This window comes from Camelina sativa, chromosome 5, assembly GCF_030686135.1.
Source record: "Camelina sativa cultivar CO46 ecotype springtype chromosome 5, ASM3068613v1".
In the NCBI taxonomy this organism is placed as follows: domain Eukaryota; kingdom Viridiplantae; phylum Streptophyta; class Magnoliopsida; order Brassicales; family Brassicaceae; genus Camelina; species Camelina sativa.
Window position 1 is genome coordinate 4785508 of NC_141884.1, and position 21991 is coordinate 4807498.

A 21991-nucleotide genomic window follows, 5' to 3' on the forward strand; every position below is an offset into this window, starting at 1 on the left:
AAGCCTTATGGGAATAAAGTAGAAAGAAGATTTTAATGATTATAAATCGTAAATACCGTTACTCCGTTAGTGAGTGTTTTCTTTCTTTAGTCACCTTGCGTATCAAGTCCGCTCCATAAAGCCAGTATTATTACTAATCGACCTATGATTATTTTAAGAAACTATTATCATAGTCAAACCGATGTACGTTTTTTTAATTTAATAAACAAACCCATGTTTGTACTTTCAGTTCCAGCTTTTGGTTAAGTTTGACTTCACTATAATTAAGTTTCACCTCACGCTTTAGATAGAATTTGATCCGAAGTTTTTTTTCTCGCTTGAAGATAAAATTTCGATTTCATCTGGTCATATGAAGAAAAAGTTGCATAGCTTCATCGGTAACGTAACTGCATATGTGTGATTGTGAAAAAAGTGTAACCGTAAAATTTTTAGCAATCGAATAACTAGACCACCTTGCTTAGTTGCTTGGGTCCCTTATCACAGCTTTTTGGTTATGTTTTTAATGGTTTAATTTTTAGTATTGTCAATACTGTGACAGTATTTATGAAAATCAATATCTCAACATCTTATCAATGATATATGGTCTACCATCTTCAACCAACATACCTAACTATGTCCTGACTCCGGATGAATAGTCGTCCAACCTGTAACACACGACATTACGTACAACACATACATTATCATACTGGAATTTTGTGAATTTTCCAAAAGAATGAATGTACCGCTTTGGAGGTTTTAATCCTGGTATGACATAGAAACATCACTTATTGTTAGGCAACCATCAAAATCCAAAATCGGTTTAACGTTTTCATCAGCTGTCATATAAGAATGAACTCATTACGTAACTTTTTGGCTAAACAAGTAAATAAGAACTTTTATTTTTCTTCTTCAATACAAGTTAATAAGAACTACGAATGGAATATAAACTATTATATGACAGCTAATTTCACATCGCTTAACGCTTGGCCGCTGTTTTATCCCCAAAAATAAATAGATAAACTGGTTCATCTACATGAATAAATTTCACAATACAATAAGCTTTTTTCTTCTTATAAGAATTTTTACATTAACTTCATTCAGTAAATTTATAATAACTCCCAAAAATTATTTCTTTTATCAAGTCATAAATATATAAAATAATGATGAATGCGCCTCATGAACAAGTTTTCGGTCTTTATCAAAACGACCGATTGACAAAACTACATTTAAAATTGAAAATTTTGTTTTGTGGTATGCGATAAGAAGTGGTAGCATAGGTTCACACGGCGTAACCAGTCTCCTTGGGCCACTTCATCTCAACTCGTTATCTTTGAATTAGTCAAAAGTCTTCGTTCCATTATTTTTCTAATAAATAATTGCGGCCTTCACTTGTTTGACTTTCATTTATTCTCTTTGAGAAAAAATAACAACGCATCTTGTTTTCTTGTAACATATATATATATAGACATAACCGAAACAAATGGCTATATCATTTTCTTCTTTTCCCCTTATTAGATAAAACTTGTGAAACCCTAAAAGCTAATCCATTTTAGAAACTAGACTTTTGGAGTACTAGTGATGGCGATAAAAGAGCGATCACTAGAGGAGACACCAACATGGGCTATCGCTGTTGTTTGCTTCGTTCTTCTTTTCATTTCCATCTTGATCGAATATTTCTTGCACTTTATTAGTCACGTACGTATATATATTTCTCCTTCACTTTTCCATTTTTAGGAGAAATATATGCAATTCAAATCTTACTTTCTCTAGTCTTTTTGCATAATGAAGTACATATTAAATTAATTAATTACTACACAACTTCAATCAAATTTTCATTCTTCTATTCTGACTTACTGTAGTGGTTTAAAAAGAAGCACAAGAAAGCTTTAAATGAAGCTCTTGAAAAGGTTAAAGCAGGCAAGTTCACTTTTCTGTCATTGGAGGACCAATTTTTATATACACAAAGTATGATCTTTCTCTATCTTGGTTCCCAAACTAACTTTTTATTTTCTGGTTTGTCATGAATATAGAATTGATGCTACTGGGATTCATCTCGCTTCTATTGGTGGTATTGCAAGATCCAGTCTCTCAAATTTGCATTCCAAAAACAGTTGCTAAAACTTGGCATCCTTGTAGCCACGAACAAGAAATCGCTAAATACGGTAAAGATTATGTCGACGATGGCCGCAAAATTCTTGAAGACTTTGACTCCACCGACTTTTATAGTCCTCGCCGAAGTTTAGCCACCAAGGGTTATGACAAATGCGCAGCGAAAGTATGTTTTATTATTTTAGACCCTCTAATATTTCCAAGTTTTTGTTTAGAATCTTATTATTTATTTATTTTTTCCAGGGGAAAGTAGCATTAGTATCTGCTTATGGTATCCACCAGCTGCATATATTCATCTTTGTGCTCGCTGTTTTTCATGTTCTCTACTGCATTATAACCTATGCTTTGGGGAAGACTAAGGTACATGATCTTCTCTATACACTTTGCACAAGTTCAAATGTATGTGTTTAATTTTGTGATATATAAATATGGTATGTAATATGCAGATGAAGAAATGGAAGTCATGGGAGAGAGAGACCAAAACAATTGAGTACCAATATGCCAATGGTATGTTCATACATACCACCCATCATCTGATCGCCATATGAGTTTCTTTTTGTGGTTGTAGTCAAAGAAAACCAAAATACATTTGTTAAAATATCAATTTTTAAAGAAAGAGTAAATAAAATATTTTCTTCGGTGGTTGACTTCGGGAAACGTTAACATCATGATCGCGTATCAGTCGAATTTGTTTATTCATCCATATCTCAAGTTAGTTTATTACAATGATTAGTTGTATATTTCATAGACTTTTAGAGAACCAAGACTATCCAATGACACACCGCCTATTGTTTGACTCATATTTTTTTTTCTTTCTTACATAACTATATGTGTACGTTATGTCCTATCTGATTTAATTTATTTAATTCAATGGGGGTTTTATTTAACTATTAATCTATTATAGATCCAGAGAGGTTCAGATTTGCAAGAGACACATCGTTCGGACGTAGACATTTGAACATTTGGAGCAAGTCTTCCTTTACCCTCTGGATTGTAAGTTTTCGCGTTTCTTTATTTTTAATATTTTCTATAATTTGGTTAAAAATTGACAACAAAAGTACTTATGGATAAATCGGGGCATGCATGCAGACATGTTTCTTCAGACAGTTCTTTGGATCAGTGACAAAAGTGGATTATCTCACACTAAGACATGGCTTTATTATGGTAAGTAATCATTATTAGTAAAATTCTAAGCTAGGTTTTTTTGCTTCTAAATTGGTGATTACTTAATTAATCTAATGGCTGAACTGGTGCAGGCGCATTTGCCGGCAGGAAGTGCAGCTCGTTTCGATTTCCAAAAATACATTCAAAGATCTTTGGAAGAAGATTTCAAGGTGGTTGTGGGTATAAGGTACAGTCCCTTATTTATAATAAAAATCATTAATAATGTTTTTGCAATAATTTTAATCTTCCACAATACTATTAAATATCATCTGATTAACTTACTTGTTCACATCTTTGTGTGAATGCAGTCCACTGATATGGTGCATTGCTGTCTTATTCTTATTGACCAATACACATGGTTTGTCTCTATCATTTCATTTCATTTAAGCTATTATGCAGACTATGTAACAATGAAAAATTATTAACATCAATTTTTTTTTTCAAATTAAAATAGGATGGAATTCATATCTTTGGCTGCCCTTCATCCCCTTGCTTGTAAGTAATAAACACTTTTTAAATTCAAAGTCTTCAATTTATTAATTATGTAGTTGCGTGAACAAATAATAATTGTATTATATTGGATGGTGTGAATTGAAGGTGATATTGGTAGTAGGAGCAAAACTTCAAATGATTATATCCAAGTTAGGATTAAGGATTCAAGATAAAGGAGATGTGGTTAAAGGAGCCCCTGTGGTTGAACCGGGTGATGATCTCTTTTGGTTTGGTCGGCCTCGTTTCATTCTCTTCCTCATTCACTTGGTTCTTTTCACGGTATACTTTAGTTTATTTATTTACTCTTATACATGTATGTATTTACTCATTTTTCTTATGTTTTTCATCTGTGTATTTTTAACTCTTTTATGTAATTTTCTCTTCTTACAGAATGCATTTCAACTGGCTTTCTTCGTTTGGAGCACTGTAAGCAATAACAGTCTAACCTTCTTTTTTCCAATTTTAAATATGATTTTAACAAATGAATGATTATGGTTTTAAAATTAATGTTGCAGTACGAGTTCACACTCAGAAACTGCTTCCATCACAAAACCGAAGATATTGCAATTAGGATCAGCATGGGGTTTGTTAACTTCCTCAACTATATATAGTGTACCTAAAATATCATCTTATGGACGCTAACATAAACTTCTTGTTGTTTACGGCAGGGTATTAATACAAGTTCTATGCAGCTACATCACTCTACCTCTATATGCTCTTGTTACTCAGGTACAACTTACAAATCTATATTGATACACGTCATGTTTGAAACCATCAAGGGCTTGCTACAAACTTTAACCATAGAAATATGTAAATTATCCGGATTTATTAAGTTTCCATATCATCAAAACCACTTCGTGATAATTCAAAATTAATTGGTTTTCGATTAGGATTTTTCTAGCACTAAAATGTATGTGATTGCAGATGGGAACTACAATGAGGCCGACCATATTCAACGATAGGGTAGCCAATGCATTGAAGAAATGGCACCACACGGCCAAGAAACAGACGAAACATGGACACTCGGGATCTAACACACCTCAGTCGAGCCGCCCTACTACGCCAACACATGGCATGTCACCGGTGCATCTCCTCCACAACTATAATCACCGCAGCCTGGACCAACAAACCAGCTTTACTGCCTCTCCTTCTCCTCCTAGATTCTCTGATTTTAGCGGCCATGGCCATGGCCATCATCATTTCTTCGACCCTGAATCACAGAATCACTCTTACCAGCGTGAGATCACAGATTCTGAATTCAGCAATAGTCATCAACCCCAAGCTGACGTTGCAAGTCCTGTTAGAGAAGAGATGCAGATTGTTGAACACGTCAAGGTTGATATGCCTGAATTTACGTTCAAGAAGTAATAGGAACCTCACTATACTTTTTAACATGCGCCTGTTCATTCTTTGTAAATGATATAATCTTGAGAATGAACACTTCTCTTATTTCTTTGTCTTTTCTTTTTTTCTGTAATGATTTTTTGCTGTAAGTTCCAAGGTCAAAACGTTTATGATGCATTATATCATCATACTAGTAAACAGATTTTTCATCTAGTTAACTTATAATGCCCCACTTGCATTTTAAAGGTTCTAAAGCAGAGAAAAGGATTGCTACAAATGGTGGAGAGCATTCTATTATGTGTTCTACGGAATTCTTATATAAAAAAAAATGTAAATACATGCAAAAAAAGGGAAAAAAGGTATACTAGAAGGCTTTATTCTACCAATTATAAACGTACTAATATCTTTTTTTTTTGACCGAAACGTACTAAAGTCTTTCAAAAAATATTTTATATTAATATCACAATATATAGTTATTAAATATATAATAATTACTTCAATTTATGGATTTTTAATAAAATTATTTACATAATTTATAATTTTCTGATTTGTGTTTTTATTTGTTTATAATTAGGAAAAAGATCTCCGTGGTATTGACAAAAGCTTTTCCAAAATAAAGAAAAAAAATTGTTGGACCAGTTTAAACTTAAAAATTAGGTTTGAACATAAATTAGACCCATTAACAAATAAAAAAAAAAAAAAAAATACAGTGAAAAAACACTGCTAAACCAAATCCTATGACCCAATACGGTTCATGGAATCCAGACATCCAGTTTTGCATAAATGCAAATCCAAACATCAATATTGTCTCAAAACTCAGAAACAGACTTGGAAAGCTTCTCAAGTTTAGTAACGATCCACACAAGTTGCGTCGATGCCATTCTCAAGAACAATTTTTAAATCCGCACAAATCATTGGTAAAAAATTTCAAGGTTTTAGGAAGAGTTTTTGATTATGACTGATCACATACGATCCTTACTGACACTATTTGAATTTGTTTATCATATAATAACTACAAAAAAAAAAAAAAAGTGTTGAATTATCTATCATTATCCTTAAGATTGGACAAATATTTGTCTTTCCTTTTGAAAATAAATCATCTGTGACAAAGATGAAAGATCATACATATGTCTACACTTATGCATCAAATTTGCGTTTTAGCAAAAGAATGATCTCGTGCGGTGTGGATTTTATAGAATGTTGGCAATTTTGAGTAGTATAATTTGTAGCTAATTCTTTAGAGATTTTTTTTTTAATAATAATTAATATGTAGTCAACATATATAGCAAGATCAGTTCATTGTAAACATTGTAACAAATTTATGATGTTTGCTTCTAGCTCCAAGATCGAAACGTTTATGATATATTATATCATCATACTAGTAAACAGATTTTTCATCTAGTTAACTTATAATGCCCCACTTGCATTTTAAAGGTTCTAAAGCAGGGAAAAGGGTTGCTAAAAATGGTGGAGAGCATTCTATTATGTGTTCTTGAAGCAGAGAAAATGATATTTAACATTATGCATCGGAAGATATGATTGTCTGATAGTATTAGATATGGTACAACTCTATACACTAAAATCTTTAGTCTTTCTATGGAATCTCTCTCCCCCTTACTAAGGAACCCTTTGTTTGGGTCTTGACAAGAATATACATTAGATGCTCTGGTCCTGTGTCTCTGTGAGATGTTCAGGTACGAAGTGCGACTGGAGCAGACATAGATAAGTAGTTGATGTAACCTTCAGAGACTGAGATCACAAACCGATGACAAGCAAGAGCAGTAGTGGTGAGAGACATGACAAAGGAAGTCCAGCATAATCTGAGCATCAAGACTCGGTCCCTCTTTGCAGATTCCAGTATCTTTCTTAGTATCACTCTAACACGTTTGTCGCTGATTAGAATCTTGAAGTCTTTGACTGTAATATTGATTCCTGAAGATGCTGGTGGGTCTGGAAGAGAAACGAATTTAAGGGATTGAACTCCGAGGATTCCTACCATCCATTGGTACATGGTATTTGCAATCGTCGTGCAAAGTTTCTGGCGGATGACATGTGCCTCTCTTGACATAAATGTCCGGATCAGTGAAGTTCCGTTCTGTTTATCGAAGCAGAGAACCATCCCAAGTTTATTATTTGAAGATCAATTTCCACAAAATTAAGATAATCGACTCAAAACCACAAATTAAAGCCAACATGGGGAAATATCATCATTTATAATAACAGATATGATGACATAACGAGAAAAGTAACTTCTTCCCTGTTTAAGTTGTTAAAGACTAATCTATGAGGCCAGAGAACTGGCAAAAGGACGGGAATAATAGCGTTAAGAATGTAGAAACTAACCGCAGCCATCAAGAGTCTTCTAAGAACCACACCGTTTTTGGATGCCAAAAGTCTCAAGACCGAACTTACATTGTCAGCATCTTTGTCCGTTAAATTGGAACTACTGTCATCAGAAGTTCCATCCCTTGATAAAGTTACCAGTGGCGATTGTTTCCTACAGAAGGTACAAAAGAATTTCTTATACAGAGACCTAGAATACAAGATAGTGAACTATAAAAGAGGATATAATACGACAGGAGTTGCATGTAAAGATCATTCAATATGTCTAATCATTAGCAGTCAAAGCTACTTTAGATGTCTATTACTTGCCCACTGTAGTGAGTCATCTGACTACTTGTAACTAAATTCCAGTCACACAAATCGAAAATATATTGATCTGATACTTCTGCAATTTAACTATGGTTCTCTGTTACTAAGCTCGACATAGTACTTGGAACTTAGAAGAGAGCCAGGGACACTTAAGTTCTCATCTTTGCCATATTAGCTAGCAAACCACTTATCCAGCAGAGCTAAAAGATAACTAGACATAATTCAAAAATCTCATTCACTATACCTTGTAGAACTTTTACTCAGGAAAAGAGCAACCCTTTCCCATCGGAATTCCTTCTTTCGGTTAAGGACTGCCTACATACACCATCAGAAGTTAATTAATTTATCCAGTCTACCTAAGAGATATAATCTCTTTCTTTCACAATGAACGAATGAAAATCAATAAGTGCAAAGTCCAGAAATGATTCGTAACTGAATTTCCAGATGTACTAGAAATGATATAAAAGTATTCTCTGCAATATAGCTTTATGGACGTGAAATAAAAAAGTTTCCATCTTATTTTGCTGTGAAATCTAATAAGTCACATAAATCGCATTAGAAACTGAGTAATACCGAATGAAGAATTTTCGTTGTTGCAGCTGAATTTTCCGTGATGAGTTTTTGAACCACAAAAGGGTATGCAGCCTCAAAAGTCTTAAAATTTGGATCTCCAGCTGCAGCCAGACCTGGTAAGACATGAATAGAAACGCTGATAACAAATGAACGGAACTAGGATATAAGCCTAACAAAAAGAATGATACAAAATGCCAAGTAATGGAAACCAATCATGGTTAGAAAGAGATGACAAATGAAATTATCTGACTACACTGTCATCCATGATAATCTAACATCACTTCCTAGACAGAATTCATTTTTTTTTCTATCACAGCCATATAACAAACATGCACCACGTTAAGAAAATATTAGTTAACATTGACCATCAAGTAATACACGATCAATGCAGATGCAGATACCAGCTGAAAAGGTAAAAGTTCTTCAAATATTCAAAACATGCTTTGATGGTATTCTATTTCATGATAACCAATCAAACAATGAACCAAGGATTCAATTACAAGTACCTTCCAAGCAAGCAAGAGAACGGAGGACAAGTGTGAAGTATGGTGGCATGCGTAGCTGATACTTCAGGGCCACTTTGACTATTTTACTAAGCACCTTGAAAATTAGAAAGATTGGAAGACAAATTAGCGAATGAAATGGTACTCATCAAGAAGATAAACTATAACAATTGTAGATCGGTTGCATTCTCCCATGTAAGAGCTACAAGATAAAATCTGCTCCAACATATGAGTGCAGAAGGATTTTCCTAGCATCCTTGCAAGTTAAAGTACCTAGGTACAAGGATACTAACACAGAGAAGAATGTGAAAGAACTACAAGAAAAAAAAAAACTCTTCTAATCAGGTATACCATGTGCTATAATTAAAGGTCAAAAGTATAGCATATTTGCCTCTCTAATGGAAACGAAATTTATGACATATTCCTGTAAGTTCTGGCATTTAGGTTCTGCTACTTACCCTAACATTGTTCGTTGAGCTAAAGGGCCCTCCACATTCCGAACTCTTAGATGATTTTAAGCCTTTTCGTTATGGTAGGCTTATAAACAACTAAGGTGTTTTTAGGGTCCACGTAAATATGTGTATGTAAACTGTCAATTAGATACACTAACAACAGTTTTTGAAATATATGTCTCACCTTGGTGAACTCGATATCAGGAATCCCGTTTTTAAGTTCAACCTCTCCCAATGCATATTCCAGATCCTGTAATTTTTTTTCAAGAATCATAAGATATGAGGATAGCAACTTCTTCAGCATTTTTTAGCTATATTCTTATTGAAAATACAGTATTTGAGCCACCAGGGAATTATTTACTTACCATAGTAAAACGACGGGTATTAATGCCTGGCGTGATGATATCCATATCAATCAACGCTTCAACAAGTAAGGCCCAATCGCTATTCACGATATGAACAATTGCTGCAAGCATGGCAAGCTGATGGTTTTTTTGCATTCGACAAACTAAACCGAAGTCCAAAAACCTTGCACAAAAAAAAAATGGTTATCAAATCAAGATATCTTGTCACACTCAGATTTTGTTGAGTAATGCTGAAGGATGGTCAAAAGATACCCAATTTGTCTTGAGGTTGTGTAACGGAGATTTCCAGGATGTGGATCTGCATGCAAAATACCGGTATCAAGGAGTTGGACTAGAGTTGCCTCTATCCCTTTGTTCACCTACAATGAAAATTAGAAAGAAAATCTAAGCCACTCGAACATCATATATATTCAAGCAAAATGGTACTAACAAATTAACATGGATCAAAACAAATAACGTGAACATGCAGTTCAATACAAACAACTGAAGGCATCTGCAAACTAGTTCTACTTTTTTTCACTGAGTCAACTGAAGTAATGTAATAAACAAACAGTTACACGTCTTTACTAATAAACATTAAAAAATAGAATATCGGGAGGTTATACCATTACTATAAAGCATATGTTAACCTACCAGATCAAGTAGACGCCTTCTCGCTTCGGATTTTTGTTTCTCATTACTCTGAAGGTCATGATCAGAGTAACTAGAAGATATTGAGAGTAAATCGGTTGGGCTTTCGCCGACCATCCATTCCATGGTCAAGACTCTTTTGCGCGTTAGATGTTGATAAACTTTTGGAACCCGGATATAGGAAAATCGTGCGTGGGCTTCCTTCAAGAAACAACGTACACCAAAAAAAATTAGGAAAGAAAAAGATACTAGTAAGAACAGGATCACATTGTGTGGGAAAACATTAGAGTATTTGGAATTTAAGGCGTGGACCGATAATGAGCACATCATAATTAAAGGGAACAAAAGCAACTTCTCTATCCAGAGAAGTAGAAAGCATTAACTTTTGTTTCTTCACAACATGTTTTAAAGGTACAAAAAGTATAATTTCCAGTACCCGAAATTCAGAGGCATTGGCAGCCTCTAAAGTAAAGTCCAGTTCTCCAGCCAAACCCTTTCCAAGCTCATCAGCATATACACGAATGTCATTTTCTCTTTTTGCTATCTTTCTCAGTACACCTAACTGCAACAATTCAAAGAAAATATCATATAACTTGACATGATTAAAGCAGATAGATTTGACATTACTTAGTAGATTTCACACTAACCCCAAGTCGCAGAATGTGAACGTCGCGTAGCACTGCATGTCTTAGATCAGGACGCTGAACTTTCACTGCAACATCTGAACCATCAAGAGTCCTTCCTCGGTAGACCTAAAAAATAGCATATCAAGTATTAGGCTTGCATCCTACTTGCTGATTCATATGATTCTTGTAAGATAAAAACCAGAGTAAATACCTGACCAAAGGATGCTGCTGCTACAGTTTCTTGAGAAAACTGGCTAAAGAATGATTCGACAGGACCACCTAATTCCTCTTCAATGATTTTTACAGCCTCAGACCAGGGAAAGGGAGGGATTTGGTCATGCAGTTCAGATAGTGCCTGCAGTATCAAATCATAACCAAGTTAAAACATAAAAACCAAATTAGTCAGACAGCTGCATTACTAAACCAAATGTGGCATGCAGAACAGAGAAAGAACCATGGAAACATGAACTTGCAAGACATTACATTAACCCTACAAAGTAATACAACTGACAATAAGAAGCTAAGAGATTAAGACATGTGCGAACATAATTTCTATCTGACCTTGGAGATTTCGGTCCCAATGATATCTGGCCTCGTGGAAAGCGATTGACCAACTGGACAAGAAGAAGAAAGGGAACTATCATTTGCAACAGAGCATAGTACGTAATATATGGCTCTAAATGTAAATGGTGACTGATGTATAGTTTCATACTTCAAAATAATAGGCAAATAGCCAGACCTTTGATAAAAGTAGGGCCCAAACGTAGCATGGTTTCTTTCAACACCATCCCAAAATTCTGCTCTGAAGCTTCTAAATCTTTTCCTTTGTCTGAAGCTGATGTTCGTAATCTGATGGCAGCAATCATGAACGCGGAAAATACCTATACATTACAACCAATTAAAATCACTTCCACCATATATGTTGCTCAAGAAAAAGCAAGAATATTTATGTGTGTTGTTGATATATCAACCAAAACTTCTAACAGATACCTCCAGAAGTCTTAAGGCAACGACATGCGGCCTGCAATTAAAGTAATCTGCAACAGCTTGCGAATCATAAACTTCAGGAAGTGGTTTTGACCACATCTTAGAAAGACAGTAAAAGTAACCAGCATATGCCTCTAAAGCTTTGACATCAGCCATGAACAAGTCCACCCCAGAGAGCCCTACCAAACCATTGGAACTGCATCAGCAAATGATCACCACTAACAGTAAATAAAAATAAAAAATACAAATACATGAGGAATGGGGCCACAGATAAGGGAAACCAATAGTTACAAGAATGGCATTGTCGCCTCTTTAGTGTAATATACATTGCAACAGATGAGTAGGCTGGTTATTTCAATGATGATAATGAGATTGTAGGCAGTTCTCAGAAACAGAAAGTGAAACCAAATTAAATTAGCCTAAACTATACAAAGAAAGCTGTATAAGCTGACGCCTACATTCATCTGTCAGCTGTTATATTCCTATCACATTTGCTCCAATCTATATGAAAACCATTAAATCGATAGCAAAAGGCATTTTGATTGACAGTAATCGACTTCCCCTAATATTCCAACCTAAAGCTCTCAACTTTATAACCACAGTCACCATTCCAACATCTCTAAGAAGCTAATATTTCTCTACTTTGTTTATAAAAAAGCTTTACTCTATCATAAGACTACTACCTCGTGCAATGCATCAAACACAACTCAGATATCTACTATCAAAGCATTGTTCTGATCGAGTCAGGCAACAAATTAAAAATCATGACTACCAAAATCGAAAAATCAAACCTGAGTATGAAGGTTGAGGCCAAGATTGTTTCTCAGAATTCATAGAAGCACGATGATCCTCAAGATGCCGAAGCCAAAACAACTCCTCAGCGGATTTGGTCACTTCCGGTACTCGGAAAGCTTCGTTCGCCCACCGGAGTCCGATTCCGATTTTGTTCTTCAGGAAATCGAAGTCACTGCGCACGACATCGCCGAAGTGTCCGAGACCTACGGACACAGGTGGTATAGCTCTTCTCTGTTTCAATCGCCTCAATTCAGCAACGGCGAAAGGTGATCGAGACGAGCGTCGAACTGATGTGGGTATAGTTGAACAAGACGGAGATGGAGATACCGATGCCATGTTTGATCGGAGAAAAACGAGTTTTAGTTAGAATTGTGAAATCGATGAGACATCAGAGAGTTATCGGAGCGGAGGCGATGGAGATAGTGAGAGTGCCGTCCGCTAAAGCTTTTACGACTGACTTTGTTCTTTTTTTGCCAGTTTTAATATTTTGTGGCGGAGAGGAGTGATCCACGTCAGCGTGATAAGGTTTTACCGATTTGGTAAAAACAGAAAACAAAGCGGTAAGAAAATCAACATTAATAAATGGTTAAAAAAAAAAAAAAAACAGTATAGAGTATCACCGGCACGGTAGTATCGGGCCTAGCGGCCCAATCTTTTTTATACTTATAAAAAGGATCACATATCGAATATAATCCACTCATAAACTATACAAAAGTACAATAAACTAAGTTAGGATTCCTAACTATTCCAAACAGACAAAATTACAAAACGTACTTTGATATGATCTATGTTGGACATTCACAAACAAGACAAATCGAAAAAATTTATTTATAGGCTATATATATGTCTTAAATTGTTTATCGTTTATCGAAGTTAAAATATAGTAGTATGATGTATTGATAGCATATATAGACAATATATTCTGTAAGTTTTTTTAATTATTTGAGCAAATATAAAGGTTCACGGTCTGGTCTGCAATATGCATGAAACAATGACTTCTACAGACTGCAATCTGCGGTATGTTTACCCTACAAAACCTACGATTCTTCTAACTAGTCCCGTGACGACCGGACACAAACCCACCGATGTGTGAAATCAACTGTTAGATATCTATATATAATAGCAAACCCACTTTTTTTTGTCAACTTTTAATCCAACGGATGAGATTAGTTCTAGTTTTAGTCCAACAGTTTAAAATTATTAATCATGTCTTCTCATCGCATCCCATCTTTCAAAAATCACACATCTTAGTCTTTGCATCTCTTTGTTGTACCTCCTAGTTTCAAAAATCACATCCATTAATTTTTACACCTTTTAAATCACACTTCTTAGTCTTTGCATCTCTTTGTTGTACTTCCTGGTTTCAAAAATCACATCCATTAATTTTTACACCTTTTAAATCACACCTCTTAGTCTTTGCATCTCTTTGTTGTACCTCCTGGTTTCAAAAATCACATCCATTAATTTTTACACCTTTTAATTTCACACCTATATGTGTTACACCTCTTTGTTGTACCTCCATGTTTCACATCTATTAATTTTTACACCTTTACATTTCACACATCTATGTCTTACACCTCTTTGTTTATTATATATAAACTTTTCTTGGCTACATAAGCAAGTTTCGAAAAATTGTTTTCTGAGTATTAAAGAATTGTATTATTGAAGTGTTTTTTAACTTTCAAGCATAAATCTCTAATTCAAGGTAATTTAATATTTTTGCTGCGAATGACCTGTAGTGTTTTTCGGTTAGATTATTATTATTGTTAGTCGACACTATTAACTTCATACATTAATCTTAGTCTTGTTAATTTTTAGTCTCTTTAAAATTTTTAGCCTTTCCGATTTTCATGTTTTTGCATGGCTAATGTTATTAAGTACGTGTGCCATATTTTTTGAATGGCTAATGTTTTTGATTCTCAATGTACAGATTTTATTTTTTGACTTTCTGGAAAAACCAAAACCAAGATACGAGAGGCATGATGATATGCAGTGATGCTAGAGCTACGGATAAGCCAAATATTTTTAACAAACATGGTATAATTATAATTTTATATATGTTTTTATTTTAACCTATTTATATTTTCTAACAAACATGGTATAAATGTTAATTTTTTTTTTTTTGGTAGGATGTCCATTAGATGTTCATGATCCAGGTTAGTTTACATTTTTTTGTAAATAAAGTTTTTAAAAATTTTAGTTGAATTATAAAGAAGAGAACATCAAAAGGTGAGATATTATCATCACTTGTTTCACCACATCGACTTCGTTGTCGCTGTTTTTTGTTGAAGAACATGATGGTACCGATTCATAGACATAAGTGGGAAATCAAATAGAGGGGGATGCAGCCTGGAAGGAGAGCAGCTGACACGGTGGAATGGGATGGATTGGGAGAGACCAACATAAAATCCTCTGTTCTATATTTTATTAATTTTCTGAACTTTTGTAGTTTAATTGAATTTCTTTGATTGAATAGCTGATGAGTATACAAGTTTTTGTCTATATGCATTCTTAGTCTGTTACGTCTTGATTTTTTTTCTTTTCCAAAGAGGAATATGTGATTTGAAGCAAATATTACAAATCCATGTATCAAATGTGTTAGTAGGAAATAAGGCAACCAAGATTAACCCATTAAAAGGGAGGAAAGAAGGGGGTCTTTTGAGGGAAAACGTGAGACCAACATGCATGTAACTGTGGAAAGCATTATAGCCAAATATATATCTCTAAAAATTGTAGCTGAAGAATGTGAGTTACTCTATACTAACCAATTAGGTTTGATTGGTCGGTCATATAAAACTCGGTTTTGTACATATCTAAAAGTGAGAGAAAAAACATCCACAAGCATAAGTGAAATTTTATATATGGTTAAAATTAATGTTTATAGTAAATTGTTTGTATACAAACTCCACTTGCTTACAGCATCGGAATATTGATTGTGATTTGTGAATCAGTAATCTATGGAAAGAGAAATCGCGTATCAAAGTGAAGGGGAAACGAAACTCAATCCAGCCATCTACTCCGATCCCAATCTTCGACCTTCCTTCGACAAGTGGCATTTAGTATTTTTTCGATACAATAAATAAACCAAGAGAGAAGCAGCTTCGTTCTTAATAATAGAGAATTTTATTTGTGTTTTAGTGATTTAGTAAAGATATTTTTAAATTAAAAATGTGTAAGAACAACCTGTAATTCAATGCTGACAACAAAAAATAAGATCGACAAGTGGCTGTATTATGTGTATTATATCAAATTTTTATGATATGTATCAATGTAAACGTATATGATTTGGAGTAAAAGACAGAGAAGACAGTATCTACTTGACCCACTTAACACAGGCCGATGTTCTCTCCCTTCCAAACACTGTGTTTTCTTTTTCAAGTTTTGCCCTAATTAAATCTGGTGTGATCCTTTGTGCGAGAGATCTTCTCTTCTATTATTATTATCCCAACACTTGATTTTGTTTAATTCTTTAATTCAATGTTCACATGGTATATTACGTAGTTTATAGTTGGAGTTTAATGTACAGAATATCCTTGATTAAACACATAATCGGAGACTTGACGTTGCATTATTAATTACGTTTTTTTAATCCGAGTGTGAACAGTAACCACGTTTGGCGCGTTTTCACGGTAAATTCGGAACTCTCACCAACATTATTAATTATTCACAAAAATTGTGGTTGATATCATTACTATATACACTAAACAATTTTATTAATTGAAAATGTGACTTCAGGCAACGTATTAGTATATTTTAGAATTGTTGACCAGTATAGTAATGTGTGGTTATTGTGAATTTATTATGAACATGTTGAGTAATATTCTGGTTTTCTTGCCACTAGCTAGTAATGTTTTAGGTTTCTCATATAAATATCCTTTTCATATGCATAGATTTAAGAAAAACTAATGTGATCTAGTGGTTAAAGGATTCACTATTAAATTGAAGAATGAGATTTCGAGTCTTTTGCATAGAGATATATAGGGGAATTAATGAGATACTACTGATGTTGACAACAAGAAATTGGTATGATGGATGGATATTATAATTAACGGCACTGTTTAAGCTAATATCACGTGGAGAAAGGCATGCATGTGCTTTTCGAACTTATGATTAAATGCAAAGTCAACTATTAACCCCTTTGACCGTACTCTAATTTGCACGACACCACTTCTATTTCTTTTCTCTAAATCTTAATTGTCTTGGTTTGCTCAGAAACCCAAGTTTTTTTCTGTCTTGCTTGTAAGTTTTTAGAACGAAATTAAGAAAAAGCAAGCATCCAACTAGCTAATTACTTGTACTTCGCTCCCAGGGACAAAAAAGTTAACGTATAATAATTATGTGTTACGAGTTAACTGAAATATTTTACGTAATATACCACTAGCGATTATTACGTACTATATTTCATACATGGTTAGTCAATTTGACCTGTATCAAAATTTTCTTATATGATGACTAAATACTTTGGGAATAAAATAAATCTACTGTTAGAAGTTTGTTTTTGGGATATTTATAGAATTAGGTATTTTGTGAGTTAAAACTTTGAAATAAAGCATTTTTACCCGTACTTGCGTGATTAGGCATTTTTTGAGAAGGAAAATGACTTTTTTGCCCTCTGTCTCTTCACCCAACCATCTCTCCTTCGCCGATCAAAATCAGAGGAAGACAAAAATAAAACCAGCGCTTCCTTTTCACCACAACCATGGCTTCTTCTCACGACCGTGCTCCATCGATCAACACCATCTCCGTCACTAACAACACCAATTCCTTCGCCCCAAAAAAAAAATCGCTTCGCCAATACCATCTCAGATCCAAAGATTTCAATAGATTCAATCTGTTTGTTTTAGATGAAGAAAACTAAACCCTAAGAAGATACTATCTTGTGAACCCAAGGGCTCTAATTATAAAGATTAATCGAATAAAACTTCCAATCGCATCTAAAAATTGACACTAAATTTGGGCAACCGAATCATCATCACCATATTGTTGTTCATCTGATCTCATCACTAATTAAACCATAAGTGGACCATATTCACAAACCATCGTCGGAGAGATTTAAGAATCAGAAGAAAATCAAATTGAAGAGATTTCAGATCAGAAGAAGAAAAAGACAGGCTCATGGGCAGGAGAGAGAGGAAGAGAGAACGTCGAACAGAGAATTGAGCGTTTATTGAGGATGGGCAATTTGGTAATTTTTGTTGAATATAAATGCCTATTTGTGCAAGTATGGACTATAGTTCCTAAATCGATAAAATTCTGGAAAAAAATGCCTAATTCTATAATTAATCCTTTGTTTTTCCGCCATGTTAAAACTTAAAAAGTTCTGACTATACAGTTTCTTTTTTTTTTGGTAAAAGGTTAAGTTCTGTCTATATATAGTTGTTATATAGTACTACTTATATTCATCTCCATATTTTACATTGATAAAACAATTTAATGTGTGCCATTATAGTATAATTATCATACTGTGTTAGCCTACATGCCTAATATGTAACGCTATCTATAAAAAATACTCCCTCCGTTTCACAAAGAGTGTCACTCTGACACTTTTCACACAAATTAAGAAAACATTGAAATATACATATATGCCCTTATTTAATAAGTTTTTAATAGACTATTTTAGTTATAATTAAGGGTAAAACAAGGAAATCTAAGGTAAAAGATGCATTGAAAATATAAAATACTGCATTGGAATTGTAAAATGACAGTCTTTGTGAAACAAAGAAAAATCTCCAGAATGACACTCTTTGTGAAACGGAGGGAGTAATAAATTACAGTTAATTTATAGGATTACTGTTTTTGGGTATATATAAAAATATTTGTTTATGCATCGTCGTCATTTCCAATGACATAGACACAGAGCTGATCCCCTCACACAGTTAACTGTCCGTACAGAAACTGGTTAGTAAGTTATAAAATTTTCTTGGATTGGTAAGTTCGATCAACCTGACCAAGTTGTAAACTTGATTGTCTCTCTCCAATGAACCTTCTTCCCCCAGCAGACATAAACAGCTCACTTCCATTATTATTTTTATTCTTTAATTATAAAAAAAAAAAAAAAAAGACAAAACCAAAGAACTCTGTATTCATTAACATGTCTACTCAGATCGATTCTTCCACAGCCTTCACAATCACAATCATCATCATCTCACCACCACAACTTTCATCATCAAACCCATTAACCTCAAAAAAATGCAACCCAATTCCCACATCTTCTTCTTCTTCTTCTTCTTCATCTCATCATCACTCATCATCACTACTGTTTCAGGGTATGGCTCAACGGGAACAATCGCCGCAGCTTTTGGCGAAAACGGATTCTTCTGCGCCATTGACGCTAGCGGGAAGCAAGAAGTCATCTGTTGGGACAGAGGAAACACTAACCGATCACTAAACCGGTCCCCCAGTGAAATCTCCGGTTATTCTCCTCCCATGACTTCTCTCTCAGGTGGTGAAGGCTTTCTCTGCGCCATTACGTCGAACACTTCGCGTGCTTTCTGCTGGAACCTTCAAGATCCTTCTGAGAATCTCGTTCCTCGAGCTTTTCAGTATAATTCTTACTCTCAGATCGCTTCTGGTAACAACCATGTTTGTGCTATTAGTGGATTGTACTATTCAGGTCCTGATTATGGTCCTGTTCATTGCTGGGAGTATAGTGATAGCACCAATTTCAAATCTGGTCTTCTTTGGAACTCTTCGTTTCATAGTCCTTACATAGATAGTCTCATGTTTCGTAAGATTGTTTCTGGAGATGGGTTTACTTGTGGTGTTACTAAAGATGGAGACTTGGTTTGTTGGGGACCAAAATCAAACGGTTTAGGTTTCTCCAATAATGAAGAGTTCGAGGTTTTGGCTTCTGGGAGGAACTCTGTTTGTGGTGTCTCTAAAGATTCAGGTCAACTCCAATGCTTTGGTGATGAAACAGAGTTTGGTACGTTACCGAACCGGCCTCGGTTTATAGCTCTTTCAGCTGGTGCTAATCATTATTGTGGTATACGTGAGGATGATCATGGAGTTGAGTGTTGGGGAAGAAACCTAACATCACCATCATCAGCTCCTAATACTTCAGGGTTTGTGGCGATTTCGTCTTCTGATTCAACAACTTGTGGTGTTAGGGAGCTTGATTTGGTTCTTGATTGTTGGAGAGTTCATGATTCTTCGAAACCTGATTATAGTCCTCCTCTGGAGCTATGCAGCCCCGGGGTGTGTTCTCCTCGTGGTAATTGTGGTGATGGTTCGTTTGCTTTCAACGCAAGTATCTTGAAAGAATCTGAGCTCACTAGCTTGTGCTCGTTTCATAACCTAAATATATGTTTACGATGTGGGATCAGTTGCTTGGAAGGCTATTTCCCTTCTAGTACTTGTAATCCAAACGCGGATCGAGTCTGTACTCCTTGTTCGTTATGTCAGAACAGTTCTTGTTACGGTATCTGTAAGATGCGAGCTGCGAAGTCGAAGACGCACGAGCAGAAAGAGCAGAGAGAGGTACGGAGATTGGTGATCATTATAGGGTGTTCTGTTTTAGGTTTCTTGGTGATGTTGATTGGTTTGTCTTTTATACCAAAGATGACGAAAGGTAGTAAAAGAGATGATGAAGAGAGAAGCAAAATGACTTGTTGTCTCTGTTTTGATAAAAACTCTGTCGAAGCTGATCCTGATCCGGCTCCTCAGTCGGTTAATCTACCAACCGCTGTATCTCTCGGCGAAACTAAACTCTTCCGTCTCTCGGAGCTTAAAGACGCGACTCACGGGTTTAAAGAGTTCAACGAGCTTGGAAGAGGTAGCTTCGGGTTTGTATACAAAGCTGTTTTGTCTGATGGTGTACATGTTGCTGTCAAGAGAGCGAATGCTGCAACGATCATCCACTCTAACAACCGAGGTTTTGAGTCCGAGCTAGAGATTCTTTGCAAAATCAGACACAACAATATTGTGAATTTGTTAGGTTACTGCTCGGAGATGGGAGAACGGCTTTTGGTTTATGAGTACATGCCGCACGGTACGCTTCATGATCATCTACATGGTGATCTTTCGCAATTAGATTGGAGCATGAGACTGAAGATCATGTTGCAAGCTGCAAGAGGACTTGATTACTTACACAACGAAGTAGATCCTCCTATAATCCACAGAGATGTGAAAACGTCAAACATCTTGTTGGACGGTGAAATGTGTGCAAGAATTGCGGATTTCGGATTGGTAAGCTCGAACGAAAGGGATTCAAGCAATAGTGATAGAGAAGGTGATGTGTATGACTTTGGTATTGTGCTTCTTGAGATACTAAGCGGGCGGAAAGCTATTGATAGAGAGTCTGATCCTCCCGGGATTGCGGAATGGGCGGTTCCTTTGATCAGAAAAGGGAAAGCAGCTGCGATTATCGATAGGAACATTGGTTTGCCAAGAAATGTAGAGCCTTTGCTTAAATTGGCTGAACTAGCTGAGCTTGCTGTGAGGGAGAATCCCAATGAAAGACCTAATATCAGAAATCTTCTGAGTTTTCTTGATCTCATAGTCAAGTCTGGACTCACTTTTTAAGTTTGCTATAGCCTCTCAAAATGTGAAAATATTTTCAGCATTGTATTTTTTTTTTTACTCGTTACAAATTGTAAAATAATTGGTTATCAAAGTAATAAACCCACAGATTTGTTTGTCATATGCAATCAGAAAGTATAGGTCTAAAGTAAGTGTTTTACTGGTTAGATTTTGCACTTGCAGTTGCAGACTAATGTTCAAAGTCTCTTCCGTTTTATAATGATCAAAATGTAAACATACTCGAACCATGGAATATTTAGGAGGATCTTGCGAGAGTTTAATGGTTCGATTTTTGTTACATCAGTTTGGTTAAACCGGGTTAATAGTTTTTTTTTATAGATAAATATGGTTTAATTTCAGTTGAAAACCAAATTTATTCAGTTCACTCCACTTTGGTTGTATAAATGGAAAGTTGACTAAAAGAGTTTTTATAAAGTTTCAAAATTAAATGTTTTGTGAATATTTCTTTTATTTATCAGTCAAAATTAAAATGCAAATTCAATTATTTCACTTTTTAAAAGGTATTCGTTCATTTTTAACCTCGTTATTGCCTTTACTTAAATAACGTCTGTACTCTGTACTTGGTTAACAGATGTTCACGTGCAATCCAGAGCTGATGGAATTAGCTCAAATTTGAGCCGGTTAAGTTTATCTAACATAAGACATAGAAAATAACTAAGACTTAACCAAACCGGAGAGCAATTTTGGTTATACTGATTAGTGATTACCCAACTCACAAACTCAGGGGAAATAGCCCAAAAACTAATGATATCAGAGTCTATACATGGCACTTTGACCTA

At 34.9% G+C, this 21991-nt stretch overlaps 2 protein-coding genes and 1 pseudogene across 6 annotated transcripts; 2 read left to right on the plus strand and 1 right to left on the minus strand.

Moving 5' to 3' along the window:
• The first annotated feature begins 1381 nt into the window (after positions 1–1381).
• LOC104785528 (MLO-like protein 12) lies at positions 1382–5306 on the plus strand. Of its 2 annotated transcripts, XM_010510760.3 has the most exons (15): positions 1382–1674; positions 1839–1896; positions 2010–2254; positions 2332–2448; positions 2535–2595; positions 2993–3081; positions 3178–3252; positions 3345–3439; positions 3561–3610; positions 3707–3747; positions 3850–4023; positions 4135–4170; positions 4260–4327; positions 4413–4473; positions 4669–5306. In XM_010510760.3, exons 1-15 carry the CDS (start codon positions 1558–1560, stop codon positions 5110–5112), a joined length of 1731 nt encoding a protein of 576 aa, XP_010509062.1. In that variant the 5' UTR covers positions 1382–1557; the 3' UTR covers positions 5113–5306. The 2 variants fall into 2 exon arrangements, with proteins under 2 accessions (XP_010509062.1, XP_087369244.1); XM_087513118.1 differs by having other exon boundaries at positions 1463–1674; positions 3850–4170.
• Positions 5307–6575: 1269 nt separating this feature from the next.
• LOC104785530 (uncharacterized) lies at positions 6576–13300 on the minus strand. 3 transcript variants are annotated; one of them, XR_015598323.1, is made up of 16 exons: positions 12668–13300; positions 11880–12055; positions 11629–11770; positions 11451–11503; positions 11101–11244; positions 10911–11015; positions 10700–10825; positions 10267–10464; positions 9886–9992; positions 9634–9796; positions 9453–9518; positions 8820–8913; positions 8314–8426; positions 7985–8051; positions 7432–7585; positions 6576–7183 (listed from the first exon to the last, which is right to left on the minus strand). XR_015598323.1 is itself a non-coding variant. In XM_010510761.3 (16 exons), the coding sequence occupies exons 1-16, from the start codon at positions 13005–13007 to the stop codon at positions 6779–6781; spliced, it is 2457 nt and encodes an 818-aa protein (XP_010509063.1). In that variant the 5' UTR covers positions 13008–13297; the 3' UTR covers positions 6576–6778. The 3 variants fall into 3 exon arrangements, 2 of the variants coding, with proteins under 2 accessions (XP_010509063.1, XP_087369246.1); XM_010510761.3 differs by having other exon boundaries at positions 7985–8055; positions 12668–13297; XM_087513120.1 differs by lacking the exons at positions 6576–7183; positions 7432–7585 and having other exon boundaries at positions 7984–8051; positions 12668–13218.
• A 5221-nt stretch (positions 13301–18521) lies between these two features.
• On the plus strand, positions 18522–21312 carry LOC104785531 (serine/threonine-protein kinase-like protein CCR2 pseudogene; annotated as a pseudogene). Its single transcript, XR_015598320.1, has one exon. The product of XR_015598320.1 is annotated as a serine/threonine-protein kinase-like protein CCR2 pseudogene (transcript).
• Positions 21313–21991: the final 679 nt, after the last annotated feature.

What these genes read in the sequence shown, in the direction of transcription:
- LOC104785528 (XM_087513118.1), top strand. Translation starts at nt 1,558, where the DNA reads ATGGCGATAAAAGAGCGATCACTAGAGGAGACACCAACATGGGCTATC. An exon ending in TCTTGCACTTTATTAGTCAC is followed by an intron (nt 1,675 to 1,838) that starts GTACGTATATAT and finishes GACTTACTGTAG; the next exon opens with TGGTTTAAAAAGAAGCACAA. An exon ending in CTTTCTTCGTTTGGAGCACT is followed by an intron (nt 4,171 to 4,259) that starts GTAAGCAATAAC and finishes TTAATGTTGCAG; the next exon opens with TACGAGTTCACACTCAGAAA.
- LOC104785530 (XM_010510761.3), bottom strand. Translation starts at nt 13,007, where the DNA reads ATGGCATCGGTATCTCCATCTCCGTCTTGTTCAACTATACCCACATCA. An exon ending in TTGGGACCGAAATCTCCAAG is followed by an intron (nt 11,245 to 11,450) that starts GTCAGATAGAAA and finishes TTGATACTGCAG; the next exon opens with GCACTATCTGAACTGCATGA. An exon ending in GAAGGCGTCTACTTGATCTG is followed by an intron (nt 9,993 to 10,266) that starts GTAGGTTAACAT and finishes TTTTCATTGTAG; the next exon opens with GTGAACAAAGGGATAGAGGC.